The sequence below is a fragment of the Apis florea genome, unplaced genomic scaffold (genome assembly GCF_048593485.1).
Source record: "Apis florea isolate Af1SG1 unplaced genomic scaffold, ASM4859348v1 contig_3305_pilon, whole genome shotgun sequence".
Classification (NCBI taxonomy): domain Eukaryota; kingdom Metazoa; phylum Arthropoda; class Insecta; order Hymenoptera; family Apidae; genus Apis; species Apis florea.
In genome coordinates, this window is record NW_028256735.1 from 202,975 (window position 1) to 226,917 (window position 23,943).

The following is a 23,943-nucleotide window of genomic DNA, read 5'->3' on the forward strand; positions in this document are numbered from 1 at the left end:
TTCACGATTAAGAATTAGACTCGATCGATCATTTTATTTATCTTCTTGGAATAAATTATAACAAATATTATAATAAATAATATTTTTATATTTTTAAATTATATGCAAAGGTGGATTGAACCGTCGTCAAATTTACTCGTTTCTCGATGTATTTGAATATTTTATCCTCTTTCTCGATCGACGACGACAGGTACGCTTTTGCTTGGACCAGGGCCGCAGGAGATGCGGTAAATAACGATATGTAGGTCGTGGAATATATAGTTTTTACTTTTTATTCCGAAATCGTGCTTTTAGCCGGGATTCGCGGGGAGTAACCATCAGATGCTCCGCAGCGAAACGGGTGACCCTGCTGTAAATTTTGTCTCTTTTAACTTTTTTACCTTCTGCGATAAAAAAGAAATGGAGATACCTTTTAAAAAGGAATGGAAAGCAAAAATTTAGCTGAAATTATTATTTTTAATACGATATCGCGTATGAAACGCAAGAGGAAAGGATAAGGGAAATACACGAGCACGATATATTTCAATAAACAAACGATACGCAATACAGGAATGCTGCCAAAATCGTTTTACATATTCCACTTGCTTCTATTTCTCGCTCGATATTAGCTTGGGTACGAGTTAATATCGTAACAAAAACCTCTCGATAACTTGGTATAAATATACATTTTTAGAAACGCATTCAAAATCCTAGATTTCTAGAATCCATTTCGATAACCAAATAATTTGCAAGTTCATCCCCCACAAAAGAAGGGGGAATCAATTCGAATCCGCAAATGGCCATCGAATGGCTCCTCGATCATTCTAGATCATTCTGGCGTAACCAGCCGAGCCGTGAGCAGCTAGCCTCACCATTCGTCCCGCGTTTTTGCCGTTTCACCCGACAAACAATCCACCGTCACGAAGGTGGGCGGGCGAGCACGATTGCTGCAGGCGTAGCAGAATCGGCCGGTGACACGCGGCAACCTGTACACTGTGATCGTGTTCAACGTTCGTTCTTTTTTTTTTTTTTTTTTTTTTCGTGGTAACGAAAATTTATTATTAGATCTGCCCTTTCGTCGGATTACCACGCCTCGTCGATGATCGATCATCAACGATTTTTATGCGAGTTCGATGTTGATTGACCCGATGTTATTAGACAATAATTCTAATTCCTAATAAGCGAGATTCGTGGATAGAGTTATTCGAGCGGTTCGAAGTTTACTAGTTTTTGTAATCAAGATGGTTAATAATTAAGTCTATGATCTGTTGACCTTCATCGAGAAGCTTGCCTAGCAACCTTGTTGAACAATCTTTCTTTTTTTTTTTTTTTCTAATCCATTGAAACGTTCATCGCGAATCGAGTTATCCGATGCACTCGCCATCCTACACTTTATTATTATACATATATTTACATTAATAACATATATATAATATAATTCTACAGACTCTTGTCATCTTGACTGGTAACCTTCTTAAATGCAAAGGGTTAACAAGATACGATAAGATCGAATTTTCGAAACGATTGATATTTGATAAGAAGAAAAATTTCCAAAGAAAGAAAGAAAGAAAGAAAAAGAAAAGTCGCATCGATCCACGAAATAATGAGCCCACTCTAATCACCCTTTTACCCCAGAGTTCAATCACGTGGAAAGGTCGCGGTTGCTTGTCCCCCCAATCGGCGTGTATATCGGGTGGGCCGATTGCACGCGAGGTATCGATCCTAGGAGAGCGCGATATCGCGGAGGCCTCTCCAACCAGCCGCTCGCTATCCTTCCATCCATCCTCACGTGTGCCGGCCAACCAATGGTCCCTCGCGTGTCGGAAGGTCTTGGAAAACCGGGTGGCGATGGGTTGGCCACTAGGTCAGCGTTTCATCCCCCCAACCAATGTATGTATATATATATATATATTTCAACTTCTCGCCCTCGCTCGCGGCGTTTCGTTTCAGTTTTAGTCGGGGGAAAACGATTGAAGAGAGACCGAGGGAGTAATGGATCGACGTGGTTTCCGGCTAGGAACTGGGTTGCCGTATGAAGTGATTGGGTATACCTTGTTTGCGGCCGATTTGTTATCGAAAAATTATTATGGAAATATATTTTTCACGATGATCGGAATTTTATAATCGAATCGAAGTATTCATATTTTTTAGTTTCGGAAGAAGAATTCTCTCCCTCGAGTTCTCTCGAACGGGTGAAAGTATGGGGAGTTGAAATATCAAGATGAAATTTGTATATTTTTTTTTAGTTTTTTTCAGAAGAAGAATTCTCTCCCTCGAGTTCTCTCGAACGGGTGAAAGTTATTTTTTTTTTTTTTTTTGTTTTGAAATACGAAGATGGAATTTTTTATATATTTCTTTCAAATGGAATGGCGTATTTTTATTAGCTATGGGAGTTACATTTCGTGATTGAATTTGTGTTCGAGGATAATGCTTTTAAAGGTTTCCTAATTGATTGCACAAGATATAGAAACATATAAGCGGTATTTAGTAACATGATGTTAGTCTCGTGCATCGTTGTGATATACGATGCTCATTCCTGCCACGTTCGGTGCATCACACGTGATGCAAGATATTACACAATCTTGTTACAGATAACTTGTAATATAGTCTTGTTTCTTGCTATTATTAAAGACTCTTGTGTTGTTGAGAACTGTTTTTTTTTTTTTTGCAAGCGAAACCAAGTCTATAAATAGGTTCGTTATTTTGAAATTTTATGCTTTTCTCAATTCACTCCGGCAAACTATATTCTTCCTTTCAGTTTTTCATCATTATATTAATTCTTTGTTGTCTTGAAACTCGATTAAGAGATTCAGTATTATTATTCTTGAAAGATTTTTTCAGAAAGTTATGAAAAGATTTATTAATCTTGTGATGCGAGATTGTAGATTTCGTATTGCATAATCCTCAGAATGAAAGAAAGAGGATTTAATGACGATAATTTTTCAGAATTTGGAAATTTTTAAGAAACATCCATTCGATCCGATCGATCTATTTTTATCGATCCAATTGAGTTAATTGGGTTGTTAATGCTAAGAAAACTCGACAAGGCTTGACGAATCGTAAGGAAATATTTTGATCAATTTTAAATTCGTTCTCGCGTAAGAATCGGAAAATGTCATGTTTTTACTACTTCTGTAGTCCTCATACGTGTTATAAAAAAGAATTTATATAACCACTAATAGAGTACTTACGACGAAGAAATAGCGCGAACACGACGACAAGGTCACGATGCAAAGGTACGTCCGAGAAAAAGACGCTTGTGCGATATATCGTTCCTTCAAATTCGATTTTAAAATTTTTCAAAAAAAAAAAAAAAAAAACGCTCTTCAAAATGGAACCTATTCGTATATTTAGAGAAAATATTTTTTCCAATTTTAATTTAACGATCAGATGACAGGAAAGGAAAATAATATATATAAGGTGTAACTTTTGAATTGATTTACTTTTAGTAGTATATATATATATCATTTCAAATATCTTCTAGGCAGATCCATAAAAAAAAGGTGTATAACTCGTATCATGCAGAAAAAAAATTCTGTCTCGAAATTCATGGTTTTAAATCACAAGGTGATAAAAAACTTCTTTATATACACTCTCCTTCTGCCGTACTTTTTTCCACTCGTCATCTTGTACGCGTCAGCTGTTCGAATAATTTATACCGATTAAACATTAAATCGCAAAAATTAAATAATTTTTTCTCTCTCATATTTCATTATCATAATAAATTCATTCGGGATTTTTGTTTCAGTAAAAAAATAAACTGCGCGACGATAAATAACGAAAGGTGGTTGGTTAGTTAATTCTTTAACGGTACACGACAGTTCATTGCTCTTCTTCCGGTGCGCCAGCAAGAACCCTCCAAGGGTCTAAGATCAAGAGAAGATTATTAGGTCACGACTCATGGCGTGAGAGTAATTTGCAATTAACGTGCTGTTGGACGAACAATATTGAATAGAAGTTGTTGCGAGCCTGATGTTCTGATTATTCTGATTTCTCGTAGCAAAGATTGATCGCGATATTTTTTTTTTTTTTAGATCGTTTATTTTGTTACTAATTCGAAATTAATTCTTCGTTCTCTTTTTCTTTCTGACTTTTTTTGTTTTTTGGGGGGAGGGGGTAATTTGTGAATTATTGCTTAGGGAAAAGTTTTAGATGTTATTTAAAAAACGAGGTGATAATAATTCGAAATGATCTTTGACAATCCATTCAATATCAAACTTCAATATCATTCTATAACTCTATTTTTACTCAAAATAGATGGTTGTATTTGTGGACTTTTGGCAACTGATCATTGTTCATTTTGGCATCGAAAACTTTCCAAGAATTAAATTGTTCCAACGTAAATACTGAATGACATCTTCGATAAAATTGAAACGCGTGTTCTTCTATTTCATTGAATTATCCTTTTACTCGATCATTTTAAAAGAATAGTATCGTATAACTTTTTCCACCGGACCAAAAAGCGTTCTTTTTATATTTACAGGAGGAAAAAGAACGACAACCAGTGATATTGACAAAAAAAAAAAAAGCGAGCAAACGTGAAAACAATTCAGAAACGGCTGTCAATTTAAAAAAAAAAGGAAAAATATACGAGTTCAACAATCAAAGTTCAGCGAGGTTAACAGTTCGAACCAGTTCGAAACGATTTGTACGAATATATCGCGACATTCGTGTCGAATTTCTCCGATTTTTCCAAATTTTTATTTTTCCTCTCTTAACAAGGTAAACAATAGCTCTCTTTTTTTTTGTTTTTTTTTTTTTGTTTTTCAAACAAGGAGACAAGTCAACACTTACGTATTCGCAATCTTATCTCTCGAAGTAATTACAAATTCATATCCATTTTTTTAGGTCGTGAAATTTTCCGTATTATTCAAATTATTCGAATTAACTTTGAGAGAGAGAGAAAAGTAATCGATTTTGAAAATAGTTCCTTTTTTTTTTTCATTTTCCTTGGAAAGAAAAATTTGTGAACGAATAGGAATGATAATTGTATCGTTAATCGTGTCGCCGTTGGATAATTGTTCGATGATTTCACGAGTGACAAGTAATGTTGGATAAATATAAGAGAAAATGATGCATCGGGACGGAAAATGAAATGGAAATGTATACATTGAGCGCCGTTACGTTAGAGACGTAACGTGTTACAATAAATTGTGCGTATCAGTATGCATTGGAATAGGAACGGAGAAAAAGAAGAAGAAGAAAAGTGTACGAGGAAATCATAAATGAAACGGAATAATAGTATCCATTCATAAATATTTACTCACGTGCTACTTTTTTCCACTTCGTTCAAACGTGTGTCAAGAATCGAAGAAACGTGCCACCTCTCTTCGTAATAATTATTCACAATTCAATTGTTTGTTTCACGCGTGAGAATTATTGCACGTATTTTACATAACCAATTATGTAAAATTCAGAACGTATTATGAGAATATTAGGTAAATCAATAATTTCATCTGACGAAGCAATTGTATGAAGTCGGTGACGAGATTTTTATTGATTATCAACAAAAATTGCATTCTCCGTTTGAAAAATAGAGAGAAGCGGAATTATACGGAATTATGCGTGGTGTCGAGAGGTGTCGAACGGTATAATAAAAGGAGGGATCGCGAATTTATAACGGTGGTCCAGGCTTGAAAGTTGTTTCTCTAAAATGAGAGAAACGTGGTAACAGCTTTACTCGCTCCGATATTTTGACACAGATGCAAACACACCGCGATCGGTGATGTATTTGCACTCGGTGTGTGTTTTTAACAATTCGATGAAAGGATGGAGAAACGGTCGAGCGGAATGGGGAACGCTTTTTATCCCGAGTTTTCGCTCGGGTTCTCTCGCACCATTTTTTTTCATCCTCGAATCGTATCGATCCTTCCCTCTTTCTTTTTCTTTTATTATCGTTTTAGATTTTTTTTGGCGAATTAAAGGACATTCGATCTTGATGTATGTTATCAAGGACGAGATGAAAATTGAAAATTCGTGACGTAATATCTAATATAGTCGATGATCAAGTAAGAAGATAGTTAGATTGTCGGACAATCTTCAAAATTTGACGATCAAAATCTTATTCGATAATGTTTTAAACGGTTTGTCGAGCAATTATTCGTGGATAATAAAGGGATTGTTAAGAAATGATGAGGAATTTGTTGGTGCATAAATATAAATGCGTAAATAACTCCGTAATTCTATTTGAGGATAGAAGAGAAGGAGGTGTACAACCTCAAGATATAATGCGATCAACGATGTATAATTGGATTCGCGACTAACGATGGTTCAATAACGAAGATTTGATCGGAGGAGAAGTTTAATCCTGAGCTCGTTTCTCGCATGCTATTAACAATCATCTTGTTAACAATTGTTAACAGGATTAATAAATTAATATCTAGGAAAATGTGATTTCATCGATGGTTACAGTTTCCAATTGATTCAGATAATTTCGATAGAACGCAGAAGTAGATTTTGCCAACGATAATATTTACAAATGAGGATCTCGACGGAGCCAAAAGCAAAGCAATCGAAATATAAAACGAGAGTGCAAAGCTGTCCGTGGAAAAACGCGAAACAAAGAGAAATATTTGTATTTTTGAATCCGAGGGTGTTAAATAAAATAGAATTTGTGTCTCTCGAAATTATTCGAAATAATTACATATCCACTCGTCCATGTACCAAAAAGAAATTTTCGAAACGAGATACAAAAGACAGTCTTGAATTGCGACGAATCGCGAAAGTAAAGCCAGACACGTGGAAAACTCTCGTTCTCAGAAAAGATCGCCACGGAATACGAAATGGACGTTGCGTCGAATGTGTCAAACTCCTCGAAAGTGAAAGAAGAAGGTTCAAGAAATTGGGAGCTCGATGAAATTATTAACGATGCGGGTTTTCCAAGCCGCACGTGGCATCGTTACGACGTATCCCTGACTTTGAATTCGTTATCAAACGGGTATACAACGCTTTAATTTTTCATCGAAAACGAAATCAAGGCCGTGTGGCCGGTCGATAATCTGGGAAAAAATGTTCCCACGTGTGTTCGCGTTGTGCTGCAATAGCGGTGGATCGACTTTCGAAAGGGAATCGGTCGCCTCCTGTCTCGAGGAATTTGTTTTTTTAACTTGTTGGCAAACGATCGATCGATTTTAATTTAGAGAAGCGCGAGGGATTTTATCGTGATATAATTTTTTCCACGTTTTTTCGAGAGAAATTCTTATCTCTGTGATGGTTGATTTTTTAGTTTGAATGTGTTGCCTTGGAAACGAATGACAACGATGGTTGGTTAGATCGATTTAGAATTATTGATGGCCGGATGAAGTAGCACAGAAATATAGTGTAATTTCACAAAATAATACTTGAAAGCTTAAAATTTCAACCTCACAATTTTTTTTATCGGTCTCTTAAAATCTCTACGTTACTTGCTACTTTTTTAACAATCAAAATTCACGAACGTTCGAAATTTGCATACGTTTCGAAATCAGCATCTTAAACCGACTCAAAGTCAAAGTTCGATCACTTTGAAATTGACTTTTTTCAAAATCCGTGATTCTTTGATCGTGAATGAATAAAATTAAATTTGCTTATTGTTCCACTGCTACTTAAACACTTTGAGCTAAACGATCGATGTTCCATTTCCAATTTTCGTTTCAATCGAATACAATTTTGACAAATCGTGCCAAAAATGGCGAACGAAATTTCGTCACACGAATCCATGTATTCGAATATACATATAGATTCCTCGAATGGTGATGGAAGCGATGTGTCTGTCGAGCCAACGACGACGTTTCGTTGTCATTGTGCGGAAATGCGGAGAAAGAAACTTTCGAGGGAGGAAGAAAGAGAATCGGCGTCGAATTAATCAATTCCCGCCACGACGAAACGAGCCGTGTGTTTACGTAACAGCGCTAATTGCGCAAGTTTAATTCGAAACTTTCATCAGAGGTTGGTCCTCGTCCGTCTATTGCGACAGAAACGATTTCGTGTGCAACGATGACGGCGTTGGACGCACGTGGCGAATCGAATTACTCGACTTGCTCGGCTATTTGCGAGACTGAAGTCGGTTTATGAATGGCGAGGTTGAGAAGAGCTTTCTTCGAGTAACTCAAGTCTTTTTCTTGCGAAGAAATATATTTGATTTTCCTTCTTTTTTTTTTTTTTTTTTCTTTAGAAAAGCAAGATTCATCAAAATCGATTGTTTTTCTTCTACTGATTCTCAGTCGTTTACGATATTAATGAAAGGTTTCTTCGATAAAGTAATCGGAACACGAGGACGGTTAAAAGAAACCGTCTAAATCGTGATTCTAAAATCAATATCGTTTTATATATGCAAATATTATAAATTTTGTTCGACACGCGAGAAGATAGCAATGATCAGTGACGATATAATATCACGCCTCTTCCACCATCTCAATCCCTACAATTATACGTCGTAAATTCGAGACGAATTATCGGTGAGAACTTGCACGACAGCAAATACAGTTATCCCGCTTCTGTCTTCGTAACGAAGATGACAACGTTGCTCGCTTAGCTCGCTCCTCGCGCTGTTGAACGGCCCTGACCTTACCAGAAGCAGGTTCGTTGAACCGTTGAATACAGAGATGTGTCAATTCGATCGGATGCGAAACGGTGTCGAAACGTTGCACGCCCCTTTCCTTGAAAGAAACCTTGAAATCGAATCGAATCGAAGCCTGCTTGCTCTTTAATCAAGTCGAGGATGGAAAGAGGGGTGGAAGAAGGGGTGAAAGAAACGAAGATAATTTAAATGGGGCAGAATCTGACTGGTTTTTTTTGTTGCAGGCAAGCACGGAAGCACTCGGCCAAAAATGTGGAGGGTGGGGCCGTAATTCAAGGATTTTGGTAGGAAGGAAGGAAGCCGAGGGACGCGGGGAAGTGTGGCGGGGAGGGAAGAAATGGCGTCCACAAGCGGGCACAAGAGGAACGGCTCGAGTTCGAGCATGTTCACCCACAAACGAACCGAGTCAGGCGGCGGTTTTATCGGCCACAAACGGTCCGAGAGCGGTCACAAACGTGCCGAGAGCATATCCAGTGCCTTTGGCCACAAACGATCCGAGAGTGGCCACAAGAGGAACGAGAGCAGCGGCGGTGGTTTCGGCCACAAAAGGTGACATTTTTCGCCTCCTCGAAAACCCCCTCCCCCTTTCTCTCCTTTTTTCCTATTCATTTCCTCTCTCTCTCTCTCTCTCTCTCTCTCTCTCCTCTTCGTATTTTTCCTCTCTTTTATTTCAGGTATTAAAGTATTTCGAGTATTCAAGTATTTAAGCATCGCGAAATGTCATGCTTTTCGAAGCCTTCTCTTTTTCTTTTCTTCCTATTCATTTCCCCTCTCCTTCTAATATTTTTCCTTTCTTTTACGCGAGTATTTAAGTATCGCGAAATGTCATGCTTTTCGAAGCCTCCTCTTTTTCTTTTCTTCCTATTCATTTCCCCTCTCCTTCTAATATTTTTCCTTTCTTTTACGCGAGTATTTAAGTATCGCAAAATGTCATGCTTTTCCCCTTTTCGAACTCCTCTTTTTGTCGTTCTCCTTTTTTCCTCTTTTCTCTCAATATTTTTTCTTTCTTTTACGCAAGTATTTAAGTATCGCGAAATGTCATGCTTTTCGAAGCCTCCTCTTTTTGTCGTTCTCCTTTTTTCCTCTTTTCTCTCAATATTTTTCCTTTCTTTTACGCAAATATTTAAGTATTGCAAAATGTCATGCTTTTCGAAGCCTCCTCTCTTTCTTTTCTTCCTATTCATTTCCCCTCTCCTTCTAATATTTTTCCTTTCTTTTACGCGAGTATTTAAGTATCGCAAAATGTCATGCTTTTCCCCTTTTCGAACTCCTCTTTTTGTCGTTCTCCTTTTTTCCTCTTTTCTCTCAATATTTTTCCTTTCTTTTACGCAAGTATTTAAGTATCGCAAAATATCATACTGTTCGAAGCCTCCTCTTTTTCCTTTTTGTCGCTCTCCTAGGGAAGAATCTTTTTTCCGTTGCTTTTCATCTCCTTTTCTCTAATATTTTTCCTTTCTTTTTTAAAGAATATGGGCAATGACTTAAGCCACGTAAGATTAAACTGTTTCTATTTTTTCTGCTACTTTAAGGAATCAATGAAGGGTTTTAAAGAATGATCTTTTTAAACCATCCTTTACTCTCCTCTGTTCAAACCTGAGACCCTTTATTCCTTTTCCTCTCCACTCTCTTCTTTTGTAATATCTTTCCTTTTCTCAAACGAGTCTGTGCAATGGATCTTACTGTTTGCATCAGAGAATGTGGGGGTATAGGAATTTTGTTCTCTGCAAATTTTTGTTTTCAATTTGAAAATTTTAATAAGAATTTTATCGACGCACATTTGTATTTGGTTAAAAAATTAAATGAAAAATATTGTTATTCAATTTAAATTCTTTGAACAATTATCGTTTATAAAGTTATTTCTTTAGAGTGGTTAAAATGGAAGTTTCAAGTTTGTTGGACCCGTTTTAAACGATAAAACGTTTCCATCAATATTTAAATTTCTCCAGCGCCGAGAAAAGCGTTATTGTTTCTTTATTATCACTTTTATTACTTTGCTTATCGGCTTATCATCGGTTTCATTACTTTTCCCATCGAAACTTGAACACCCGTCACTCAATTCTCTCCAAAAACGCTATTAAAATATTACCCTAAAATACTTTCTGCAACATCGTAAAAATTTCCTCGAATCGAGATGAGAAATAAATAGCATCATTGCAGAATAATTAACTACAACTCTAGAATCTACAATCCTCGTTCTATATTTCCATTCCGTTGGAGAATCGTTAAAGAGAATATCCCTCGATTATTAAAATTGGAAAAGAATTACATTAAAAATAGAGAAGGACAATAAGAAGAAGAAGAACCTCGTCGTATCAAGGTAACCAGACAGAGCATAATCATGTATCTTCTTGAGCTCTTCTGTCAGCAGTTAATATTTAAATCGGGAGAATGGATATGCAATTTTCGCTGAGATATCCCCTCTGGTGGGGTCGAAAAAATTCGAATAACAGAAGGGAAGATTCTTATTACGTTAGAGGGTAATACGATGCTTCGAGTCGGGGGCCTACGTGTAATGTTTAGATAAGTACAGGTTGACGGTGTTCAGGGGCTTCCAGAATTCTGTTTGTCTTCTCTATTCTTGTTCGATAACGAGAATTGCGCGCACAACCGACTTCCTTCCTCTTCTATGGAAAATTGTTGTTTATGCCGCAAAAGTATACTCAGATAAACAATCGAGACTAATAATGGATTGTTAACAATTTTTGGAAAGGGTATAGATGATATTTTTTTAATACCAGAAGTTTTCCAAATTAGATGTCTCTAATTATTCTTGTCTCTAGAATAAATGATCGATCAATTTATTCCTCTCGTATTTCTACATCACATCAAATTAAAGTTTAATCTCAGGAATAATCAAAGGATTTCAATACGCTCATCCTGTGTTGATGATGTTCAGGATTTCAATGATGGATCGAATCATCGATAATTAAATAAGAATCATTTTCGTCAATTTATCATGAAACCTCGATCGATGTTTTCGAATAGAACGGCAATTAATGATTGAAATTTGTGTGCCACTCGATTGGAAGGCCATGTGCAAAACCTTAACGGATTACTTTGAAATTATGGTAAAAAACGTAACTACGTTTCAGGTCCGAATCTGGCAGCAATTACCATGCTGGGCATCGAAGGAACGAAAGCATGTATGCTATGACTGGTCTGTACGCTGAGAGCGCGACCACGGGAACCGACGAGACCACAGACCCACTGCAAGCAACCGGTAGCAGACTGACTCATGACACCGTCATCAGGTGTCACAGTAGAAATCCCAGTTCTGGCCTCGTGGACCATAGGTGAGTATTGCGGATTCACGAGGCGAATTTTTCTTTTCTTTTCTTTTCTTTTTTTTTCTGTAAATCTTATCTAAGAATGTGTGCAGGATGTTGATATAACGTAATATTCGTGGGATAACATTTTACCATTAGTGTGGATAGATTAAGGATTTCAAATATTCATTTGAACATATAGAAAATAATGTCTCTTATACTTCGTATCATCGGTGCAAACTCATAAATAAAACTTCGACTAAAACTTCGTAGAAAAAAAACGTGAGAAGAAACTATTGTAAATTTTGTATCCGAATCGAATGAACCATTGTTCAAGAAATAGAGAAAACGATGCCATTGAAGCTTCTTTTTGTTTTATACCGATATCTCAATTGGTTGCCGAGATATAAGGATTCAAAGTGTCTGTAAGTACTTGAGACGGTAGAGAAGAGATTATGAATGGTGGCGCTATCTGGTGACCTACATTTTTTTCTTGGAAATACGTACGTTTTTTTCAGGAATCGCGTCTTTCGCTTGCCTGGAATTCGGGATAGGTCAGTGAGAGGAGTGCGAGAGAGAGAGAGAGAGAGAGAGAGATCCGAGTAAACGACAAGGATGGAGAGAATAAACGTGTAAAAATTAGGCTTTCCTTTACACGACGATATCTCGAGAACCGGAAGTCGTATCGGGATAAACAAAAGAGCGTTTTAAAGGGGAAGGTTCCACGCTTCTGACGATGTTTCGTTCATTGGCCGGAAGTTATTATCTTCGGAATTATAGCGATTCGAATTTTCCCTCGATTTCAATCGAGTTTAATCGAGTTTTTAAATGATTGAAAATTACCTTTGGAACCGGAAGTCGTATCGGAATAAATGAAAAAGCGTTTTAAAGGGTAAAGTCCCACGCTTCTGACGATCTCTCGTCCGTTGATCAGGAATCATTATTATCGGAGTTATAGCGGTTTCAATTTTATTAAAAATTTCATAATAAGATTTTCAAGGTAAATTACGCGATAAATGTGTTTATTCCTGGAAGATCATTGCTCAGTAAGACTCTGTCTTAACTGATAAATAAACGTGTAAAAATTATACAAGTTTTTAATGCTAAAAAAAGTACATAAATTATAAACGGAAAACGAACGATTGCAGCATAGCTGTTTTGAAATGAAAAATGACGTACTTGACGGACTTGAGCTCGGAATAATACTACTTCGTTTGAATAAAATAATATGTAAGAATGATTCACGAGAAGATTGCACAATTTATGTGTTCGTCATTTTTATCATTCAATATTACGTGAATTATCGATGCAAACAATCGAAACCCACATTTATTACTATTTGAAGAAAAACTTTTCACAGATTGTCTCTTGTCTCCAGCTATATGTCCTACTCGTTTCACGAAATATTTTCAACGTTGCAAATGATGCGTTCAGCATCAGAGATATTGTCATCACTTGCCATCACGCGTTATATAAGTAACAATCGTGCGTAACACTAAATAGGACAAATTATCGCGAAAAAGAGAAAGCGAGACATTAAGAAGTGAGCCATGAAAATAGTTGTTTCTTCCTGTTATGAAATTTTTTGCATCCGCGAATTTACATACAGAAATAGCTTCTAAACGACCGTGGTTGTAAAATTGTAAGGCGTGACCCTCGAAATCGTGAAAAGTGAAAGCATCGGGTTGACCATGGCACCATTATTCGCAAAATAGATATTTTTATAACTGTTATATTTATCGTATCACATCCTGTTACGATTCCTTTCCCAAGTTGTCCCAAAAATTCTTCCTTATACAGATCTATCGTATTTTTCTGGAATCTTCATTAAATTTTTTTATCACACGATTGTATTTGCAATATTTTTTGGGATGGCAGTCTAATATTTGTGAAGTTAAGTGTAATAATGGTGTGGGGATATAAACGTTTCGTTAAAAATTTGTTGGAAGAATTGACGTAATTAATTTTTAAATGTTTAAGAGTTAAATTTATAAGTCTTGTAATAAAGTTAGTCTTTCTTTTTATACTTGTACATAAAATATTATAATTGAAGATTATGGATATAAATGAAATTCTGTGTATCAAAATTAATATTTGTTGTAAAAGAAATATAAATTTTATTTCAATATATATGTTATAAAGAAATATGAAAATCTGTGATACGATATCTTTATATCTAATCTTCAATTCTCAATATGGTTTGATCCTTTGGAAAAATAAAAACTTAGATTCTTGTAACATCTGTAATTTATTCAGTTAATAAAAAATTGAATGTCAATGTACAATGCTTAGATCTCCAAAGGATTGATCCATTTCTAATTAATATCTACAATCTGTCCTCATATGCACGCGATCACAGTGCATCATTCAGCACGAGATATTCATGCTTCTTGTTTCTTCTTTTTACACTTTTTCAGAGATTTTATCATCAAATGTCACAGCAGGAATCCCAGTGCTTCCATGGTGGACAGGTAAATTTGGCACGATTATCGTTCGTACAATTAACACACACAAAAAAAAAAGGAAAAGATTATGTATGATTAACGCAAAAAGCTACGATTAACATTTCTTTCAATCTGTTTTTTTTCTCTCTCTCTCTCTATTTTCTTTCAATTCTATTTCCATCGAATGAATCGTCTTCTTTTAATCCTTTAACCGTATCACGATTAGAATAAAATTATCATTAGAGGCACTTGTAATGTTATTTTCTACGGTCTAATTTTACATGAGATGAGCTCTGTGATGAAAATATAGATGAGCCGGATTTCCTTTTAAGAACATCGCGTTGGCGATGGACGAAGAATTTATTTTAAATAAGGAATTGAAGTGACGCCAAGTAGGCTGTATAGACTCTCGAGAAGTTAGCAGTCCGTAAAATCCAAGATGAACGCTACTTTGAGATGTAAAATAACGTTGAATTAGCTTAAGTAGAAGTTGAATACGTTTATGGTAAAATGGTGGTCAAATTAGAAGGACATTGTATTGAAAAGTATATTTATCTAGATTAAGAAATCATCAATCTTGGAAAAGTTAAAAAAATTAAAAAAACTTAAAAGTATTGAGATATATATATATATATATATTATAGAAAAAGGAAGAAAAATTGAGCTTTTAAAAATTATTGTTCTCATTTACTGGAACATAGGATGTGAAATAATTATATTACAAAAAAAAAAAAAAGAAAAAGAAACTTAAAAAATATGTTATTCACTATGGAAAAAATGGCAGAAACATTCATCAATCAGTAATAAAAGGTACATTATCAGTAGTCATAAAATTCTTCCTATTTTTAATCATAATATTTATTACATTAAATAAATTTACAATAACGTAATTCAATTTTCATAAAATTGAAATAAAACTAAAATCGAACAAGATTATATTACACTCAATATATAAATCAATAAATTTATTCGTTTATATTTTATAATATTATTTTAAAATTGCAAAATATCCATTTCAATAAGAATAATACCAAACAGTCTCTTTGTCCGCTGGTTAAAGGATTAATCGAGTCACATATTCGTGCTTCTCGCTTCGTTCCTCCATTCAATACCAAAATATCCTACAAAAGGTTTTGCAGAAGATTCTTAAAGCGTTTTTCTTGTTGGCGGCACAGGACGGAGAAGGAGAGAGCGCAAACTCCACCGTTTAATCCGGATTCGAAGGACTGTGGAATCCTGAGCTGCAGGCCGGCCTTTATACAAAGATTCGCCGGAATAAAGGTTCGTAAAAATCGGTGTCTGCTTTCTCAGATCTTCTTCTTGCTTCAGATCTGACGTATACTTGTATTGCGATTTATCTAAAAGATTCGTTTCAGTCGAAATTGACAATTGGCTTATAGAATTATCTCATGAGATATCTACATTTCTTGCTAATTTTAAATATAAGCTTATTAAGCTTATATCAACATTAATTTGAATTTGTCTTGTTTCTAACATAATGCACAAAGTTCTTTTTTTTTTTTTAATAAGGATTTTCTTTTTCTTATGAAGTTTGGAAAAATAAAAGTACTTCTAGAGTTTTTTCAATTTCTTAATTCAAGATTCATTTGGATTATTTATCATTTTAATGATTATTTGTTATGTGATTCCAATATCTATTTATTAGTTTGTTGCATATATAATGATAAATTTCATTAATCTGTAGAATTATTAGAAAATAATTGATTAGAATATTCAGATAAAATAAAGTTTCTACGGAATATCATATTTAATGAAATAATGTTACACGAATGAAAGTAGATTCATATTAAAATTATTGAAAACATAGTATTTTCTTACTTTATGCACAGTTAATTAGTACAATCGATACAAATGTATAATCATAACGTTCAATATTCTGAATATTCATGTGTTCACTGACTTATGGATGGTATATACGGATATATACTACAAACCTGGTATCGTGAGTCATCATTTTGAAAGGATACGACATTGAAACGATGCTGACATTCCATGAAAGGTTCTAATTGTAAGTCGTAGCAAAGGAGCATAACGTGGAGACGTCATCGTTTGATTTCATCATTTAGCTCTTCTTCTGGTGTAATCATATGATTTGTTGTTGTACTTTGTAAAAAATAAGATTTTTATTACGCTTCTGATTTTTGTAAAGGAATTTTTTTAAAATTCCTTCCAAATATCAAATATTTTTCAATACTTTCTGAACATGAAAATTTACACAAAAGGTAACGAAGTAATTTGGAATGAAAGCACGTTTATACGTTGTATCGAGAATCTGTTCACTTTTGATTTATCAAATATGGCACGTTGATTATCAGCAAAACGTTTTATCCTGTTCCCATCATCGTTAATGCAGCGTTTTACCTTCGTTAGTTAAAATGCACTCAAGGGTACAATGGTGGAATCGATAAAGTTTCTGCTTATCTAATCAGGCTTTATCGTTCGATTCGACATAAAGGATGTATCAAAGAATCGATAATATCAGGAACACGTATCTCTCAATTTAACATGATAAAAGATCCTTTTGTTTCGTTCCAACGGGGAGGGGGAGGGGGGGAATTATTTCTGTTAAAGTACACGGAAAATTCTTTGTCAAATCGAAATTTTTATCTCGTAAAATATTGTTTCATTTACATGTAAAATAAATATTGATACGATAAAACAGAAAATTATTTTCCATTATTTAGTTTCAATATTTAATTGTGATTTTAACGTAGAATAACAATATCGATATTTTTATCCAATACAATATATTTGTTTAATGTAGAGAATATTCTTCGATAACACGTATACGACACATTATTAAATAATTCTATATCATATTTTTACCAAACATGGTCAAAAGCAGTATGAAAAAAACGTAGCATCAAATATTCACGAGACGTGTTTAGCAAACGTATACTTAAGTTTCAACGCAGTGAAACAGTAAAAAAGAAGAAACTTTCATAATATGAAAAGATATATCGCGGAATATATTCAAATTTGTCATCGGTATTTTTAATCCACGTGTGTGAACAAATAAGTAGAACATGGCACCAAACTTCGCAATAGTTACACGAATTGCTTCACTTCTCAGAATGGTCGAACATACATACGAAAGAAAACACAATCAAAATATCCACTTATAATCCAGTTACGTGTTCTAAACGTTACGTGTTCGTTAACGTTCGTTAAAGAATTTACCTTTTGTTATCCCATGATTTTTCCAGGTGTTTGTGTTCCTTCTATCGTTTCTCGTCACATTGCAACAAGCACTTAGTTCAGGTTACATAAATTCTGTGATCACGACCATAGAGAAAAGGTTTGAAATCCCGTCCAGCCTTTCAGGCGTCATTGCTAGCTCCTATGAAATTGGAAATGTCATCACTGTCATCTTCGTCAGCTATCTTGGTAGCCGAAGACATATACCTGTTTGGATAGCGATTGGTGAGTGAATGGAAAATGTATTTGATTTTATTGTTAGAAACAGAATATTGTAATTGTCTATATTGTAATGATATATTGTATTATATTAGGGGATATTATAATATTACAATAACTTGTTTGAAGTTAATTTAATTTTAAATTATATTGTTATGGTATAATGTTGTAATAGTATTACGATTGACAAAGATATTGTTCATTGTTTCCACTTCTTTTTTACTTACTATTATCGTTATTGTTTTAGGCGCTGTCATAATGGGACTGGGATCGATGATCTTTATGGTGCCACACTTCACAGCCGAGCCCAATTTAATGACGGCTGTGAATAACTCTAGCTCAGACAACATTTGTCGTGGAATTTCGTTACGCGAACAAGACATGGGCTTGGGTAAATATTTAATGAATTGTGAAACGAGGAATGCATGCAAAATTATAGATTCTATCAACTTGTGCAATATTTCATAACAAAGTTTTCAAGAAATAAAATTTTATATTTTAGAAGAATATAAAATATATTTATTTTTTCATAATTTTCTTTAAAGCATCAGCTATCAGCTTATATTTAAATAAATATAATAGGTGAATTTTCTATAGAATTCTTCTCGATTTCATATATTTTTAAAAGAATGATATTATAATAAAATAGTTCAAAAAACATTCAATATTGATTATAAAATATTTTATTGTTTCATTATTCAATGAATGTTTTAAGAGAGGAAAATTGTTTGGTGAAGAAACTGAAAACGTTCTTTTCTTGTAGGCCGCCTTTCATCTGGATTATCATCTCCACCTTTAGCACCACACAACAATTTAAGAGGTGATAATTGCATTCAAGGATCTCCATCTACTGCTGGTCCTGTTATGTTATTTGTACTTGCTCAGTTATTATTAGGCTGTGGTGGTTCTCCTTTATTTACTCTTGGTACTACATATATAGATGATCATGTACGACCAGAAAGTGCTTCTTTATATATTGGTAAGAATCTGCGACCTTAAAATATTTAAAATGACTTATTAAATAATTTCTATTTTATTTTTTCTAGGTTGCATGTATAGTATGGCAGCTTTTGGACCAGTTTTAGGTTTTCTTCTTGGAGCTTATCTCTTATCATTTCATATGGATTCATTTTCTGGAACAATTATCAGTATAGGTATACTCAATAAATTCAATAAGATTTTGTTCCATTAAAAATTATAAAGTATTATTTGAAAATAAAATAAAATCAATTTTTTTCTAGATCCAGGTGATCACAGATGGGTAGGCATGTGGTGGGGTGGATTTTTACTTTGTGGCTTACTCCTAATTTTAGTGGCAATTCCTTTCTTCAGTTTTCCAAAAACTTTACAACGGGAGAAAGAAAAAATACGTATTATTGAAAAAAATAAATCGTCGTCGCAGAAAGAGAAAGAACAATGCAAAGAACCAAAAAAAGAAAAACTTGATGATAGTGGTTACGGAAAAGATGTGAAAGGTAAATTTGAACATAAATAATAAACTTGAAATAATAAACTTAATTTTAACTTAAAATATCTGAACTTTAAATTAAGTTTTTTAAATATAATTTTCATTTTCAGATATTCCTAGGAGTATGTGGAGACTGGTATGTAATCCAGTGTATGTAGTAACGTGTTTAGGAGCTTGCATGGAATTAGTGATTGTTTCTGGATTCGTGGTTTTCTTGCCAAAATATTTGGAGACACAGTTCAGCCTAGGAAAGAGTCAAGCTAGTGTATTCACCGGCTCTATAGCGATACCAGGTGCCTGCATTGGAATCTTTTTTGGCGGATGTTTGCTCAAACGTTTAGAATTAAGACCGAAAGGTGCGGTTCAGTTCGTTCTCGTCTCGAACATGATATGCCTGGTGTGCTATGGTCTTCTTTTTTTCCTCGGTTGTGACAATGTAAAAATGGCTGGGACCACTATACCATATTTTAACAGCAGTACAAAGGGCCCTGAACCCTTTCAAGTAAATCTCACTGCCGCATGTAACTTCGGTTGCGAATGCCGAATGACAGATGTGGAACCAGTCTGTGGAAACAACGGTCTCACATATTTTAGTCCTTGTCATGCAGGTTGCACTGCCTTCAGTTCCAAATCAAATTTCACTAATTGTGCATGTAAGTGTACAATTGTAAAAGAATATAGTAATATAAATTAAAGTACATTGTTTAGCAATGTGTATGAATTAGATGATTATACTTGTTGATAATATTAGATTTATTTATGTTTTAGGTATACACGGAAATTTAACAATGTTACCTCCGGCAGCACCAGAATTTGCAGAGGTGACGGTAGTACCAGTAGCTACTGCGGGTCCGTGCACTTCACCATGTAGGACTATATTTCCATTTTTAATTTTACTTTTTTTTATGACGTTTATTGTTGCCATCACTCAAATGCCTCTATTAATGATAGTGTTACGGTAAGTTTTATTTTTATCTTTCCTGTGTATTATTATTTTAAATTAAGTACATTATTAAGTATAATTTAATTATATACACATAGGTCAGTTTCAGAAGAGGAAAGATCGTTTGCTTTAGGCATGCAATTTGTAATCTTTCGATTATTCGGTTATATACCTGCTCCTATTTTATTTGGTAATTTAATTGACTCTACATGCTTACTTTGGAAAAGCACTTGTGGAGAAAAAGGTGGAAGATGTTTACTTTATGACATTGAACAATTTAGATACAGGTATAACTTTAATATCAATACACAATTTCGAATAATTAAATTTTAGGAATGGTATTAAGCAAGAAAGTATTTTGGTTTACCAAAATATATTTCAGATATGTTGGACTTTGCGCTGGCATTAAGATTTTAGCTTTGGCATTGTTCCTTATTGACTGGTGGTTAGTTAGGAGGAGAAGACAAATGGAAGACCATGCACCATCTCTCACTGTCAACGAATTTGTAGGGTCAATTATCAGCCTTGATAAACGTAAGTTCAGAAATATATACAATGGATAATTAAATAAAATATCAAGAGGATAAAGAAAGAATATATGTGATTTCTTTCCAAAAACATTGTGAGATAATTTAATATTCATTTTATATTTTTTTCCCCCGTTAAACTATTGTCTTTATTATTATATAATTATTGAATTTTAAAATATGTATTTTCACATTTCAGTATTTGAAGAAAAACCTCATAATCATAACGTAGGAGAAGGAGATGGCACTTCTCCAAATTCTGAATTGCCCACGCCATCGTCAATTTCGTCGCCCACAGAGCCTACGAAGTCGACGAACTTAGAAGATACTGGCTCATCGAATCAGATTCAAGATTCGACAGAGACAGGACATCGTTCGAAAAATGCAATGGACGTCGATGTTCCCGATACAAGGCAAGCGCCTCTTGCTATGGAAGAACCGGATACGGAAGTGAAACCGTTCACCAGTAAATCAGATAAGCATATACGGAACGTTTAATGTTTAACTCATACTAGAGGCTATGTAATTGAATTATATCAAAAAGGTGATAATGTGAGTCTGTGGCAAATTGTTTTGAGGTCACAGGTAATTCAATATACATAGAGAAAGAGATATAATATGTACAATGTACGTGCATTATTGATTTGTGCAATCCTAAAAAAAAAAGTAAATGGGGGGAAATGTTATGAATGGCTTTAAATAAAAGAAAGAAGGTAATCTGTATACATATATATATATATGGTGCTAATATACTTTTTTAAAAAAATCGAGAGACAAAGAATTATCTTATATCGTTTCGTATATCGTCGGGTAAAATTTAAATTGTGTTGAAGATATAAGTAAATTTTACACAGATACATAACATACATTTGCACACATTATATATTCTTACATACAGGCGAGTCAAAAATATTTTTACAATGGTTATATTTGCGTGAAGAATATCGTTTATGATGCGAAATAATTTGCCACAGGTTTGTCTCGATTGTTTGGCTATTTTTTAGGAACTAATATCACTAGAATGTACATTTTTACGGTGATGCGATATATATGTCAATAATAGGAATGTAATAGGTGAAAAAAAAAATATTTAGACTCGTTTCAGACAGACATCTTGTAACTTGATTTCAAAGATTTTCTTTGTCTGAAACGAGATTTTTTTGCCGTTAGGAAACGAGCCTTGCGTGGTTAAAAAGAAAGGAAAAAAAAAGAAAGAAAGGCCAACAAGGACAAAACTGTAAATATAAAAATTCCTGCCTTAAGAAATACAAGACTAGACAAACATATATTTAAAGATAATTGAATGATAGAGTTAATGATCTATAATGAATATCATTATAATTGCAGATTGAGAGCTGCGATTTATTTTATAACTAGTGATTAGGCTTTCTCAGAAATAAAAAAAAAAGTAGTCAATTTAACTTAGTGATGTAAAAAAAAAATAACAAATGGATGAAGAATCCATAGCGTTGACTTGTTTATAAAATTATTTTAACATTTTGCAATAGTTTTATTCCTTTCTTTTTCTTTTTTGCAAAAAAAAAAAAATACTCTCTTATGCAAGAAAAAATCACGCTTTTAACAAGGCGGCACTTTGATCTCTGATGTTTTTTCTTCTAAATATTATTATATTGATAATGCAATATTTTAAGAGCTTTCAAAAACAATCTTAGCATTAATTTAAAAAAAAAAGAAAAAATAAAAAAGAAGACGCATTTGTGCGATTTTTTATATCGTATGCGTTACTTCTTATCATATTCTATAGAATGAATTATATAAAATGAATTATGTTTCCAAGCAATGAAAAAAAAAAACAAAAAACTTCTAAATTTTCGGTTAACGAATATTAATCAAATAAAATGGTTGGTCAATTGGGATTAATTGTATAACACTGAAATATGTCTTGAACAAGTTCTGGCTTATTAAATACAGTTTGCTCACTCGTTGTTAGGGAGAAGTCTACTTGTTGTTTTGTACCTGAAAGCATCTCTTACTCAATTTCGATATAACAAAAGAAAAAAAAAGAGATAAGTGCAAAAAAACAAAAAGAAAGAAAGAAGTATATAAAACTTACTCAGGAAAAGAAATTTTATAGAGTGTTAAGGACACTTTTGACACAATCGAAAAAAAGCTATAAATAATAATGAATATCTCTCAGTGCAAAATTAACGAAATTTTAGCCTAAGAAATTAAAAAAAAAAAAAAGAGAAGAATATAAAATAAATCATCTCAAGCTCAATTTCTTTTAAAAAATGATGATACAAGAGGAAAAAAAATTAATTAAGAAGATTTTACGGAAAAACGTTTTAATAAATAACAATATTATTATAGGGGCAACAATGCCGTTTGCACGAATCTATCATTTAAAACTGTCTTTTCCTATCGCTTCGGGTACGAAACCGTTTTACACATACTTCTATAAAATTCAAATTAAAAACGAAAATAATAAAAGATATAATGTTAATTTTACACAATCTCAGAAAAAAAATAAGACAAAAAAATATCAATACTATTATGCTGATATCATCATTTATTTACGTTAAATGCAAACATACTTACCTATATACGATATATCTCGCACGCTATTTGGCCCGTCACTGTCAATTTTTCAAAGTGTAGTTACACTATCCCTATACATATATACATACACACATATATTATATTTTAGAGGCAATTTTGATGTTTGTCAATCGTTTGAACCATTTGGCGAATTCGATCGTTCGAAATGTTCTTGAGGCCGTGATGATCTCTCTCCTAACTAACGATTAATTATTGCGAAGCATTTACGTATTAACTATACCTACTTTGTGATATAAATCTTTGTATCGAACGATGGTGTTTGTCGAATGGATTTCTTGTATACATGAGAAATACAAAACAAAAAGGAAAAAAGTGCTGTGAATAGAAAGAAATAAAGAAAATGAATAAGAAAAAAAAGGAACAGAAGAAAAATATAGAGACAAAAAGGTTAGGAAAAGGAACAAGTTACACAGGTAAAATCAAATTCACTTCAATTTACACGTTTCATCGAGAATGATAAATAAGAATTTGTTAACAGGAAGAAATTAATGATTGCATCCACCGAAATAACTGCAATTGTACATAGAGAATTATAATAGTTAAAACGATTTATAATGAGCAATCGAGAGAAAAGGAAACTACATGATTACGTGTATTATAATTATTATATATATATAAATATATACGATTTAATAGAATTTTACGGTGATCGCTATCGATGCGATAATGTTCTGTTTCTAATAAAATGCGTCGTTTTATACGATTTGTGGCAAAAATATTTATGAAAGAAACGAACAATTA

The 23,943-nt window shown here is 33.6% G+C and overlaps 1 protein-coding gene and 2 long non-coding RNA genes across 16 annotated transcripts in view; 1 reads left to right on the plus strand and 2 right to left on the minus strand.

Moving 5' to 3' along the window:
* The window catches only part of LOC100863111 (Organic anion transporting polypeptide 30B), a 118,933-nt gene that overhangs the window by 27,351 nt on the left and 67,639 nt on the right, over nt 1-23,943 (plus strand). For 5 of the 14 annotated variants that reach the window (XM_086911513.1, XM_086911511.1, XM_086911514.1 and 2 more), the window contains exons 2-15: nt 8,761-9,085; nt 11,629-11,829; nt 14,220-14,273; nt 15,422-15,527; nt 17,474-17,690; nt 17,932-18,075; nt 18,448-18,663; nt 18,731-18,838; nt 18,926-19,159; nt 19,263-19,805; nt 19,921-20,110; nt 20,194-20,382; nt 20,478-20,629; nt 20,822-23,615. In XM_086911513.1, coding sequence (XP_086767639.1) covers nt 8,874-9,085; nt 11,629-11,829; nt 14,220-14,273; nt 15,422-15,527; nt 17,474-17,690; nt 17,932-18,075; nt 18,448-18,663; nt 18,731-18,838; nt 18,926-19,159; nt 19,263-19,805; nt 19,921-20,110; nt 20,194-20,382; nt 20,478-20,629; nt 20,822-21,120 — 2,865 coding nt within the window. In that variant the 5' untranslated portion in view covers nt 8,761-8,873 and the 3' untranslated portion in view covers nt 21,121-23,615. Of the gene's footprint in view, nt 1-8,760; nt 9,086-11,628; nt 11,830-14,219; nt 14,274-15,421; nt 15,528-17,473; nt 17,691-17,931; nt 18,076-18,447; nt 18,664-18,730; nt 18,839-18,925; nt 19,160-19,262; nt 19,806-19,920; nt 20,111-20,193; nt 20,383-20,477; nt 20,630-20,821; nt 23,795-23,943 lie in introns of all 14 variants that reach the window. The other 9 variants (XM_086911516.1, XM_086911523.1, XM_086911519.1 and 6 more) reach the window with 3 other exon arrangements.
* On the minus strand, nt 15,087-18,037 carry LOC147657077 (uncharacterized). The gene is made up of 4 exons (XR_015293138.1): nt 17,912-18,037; nt 17,448-17,672; nt 16,202-16,370; nt 15,087-15,604 (listed from the first exon to the last, which is right to left on the minus strand). It is a non-coding gene; the product is annotated as an uncharacterized LOC147657077 (long non-coding RNA).
* Nucleotides 18,352-23,319, minus strand: LOC147657078 (uncharacterized). The gene is made up of 2 exons (XR_015293139.1): nt 23,182-23,319; nt 18,352-18,678 (listed from the first exon to the last, which is right to left on the minus strand). It is a non-coding gene; the product is annotated as an uncharacterized LOC147657078 (long non-coding RNA).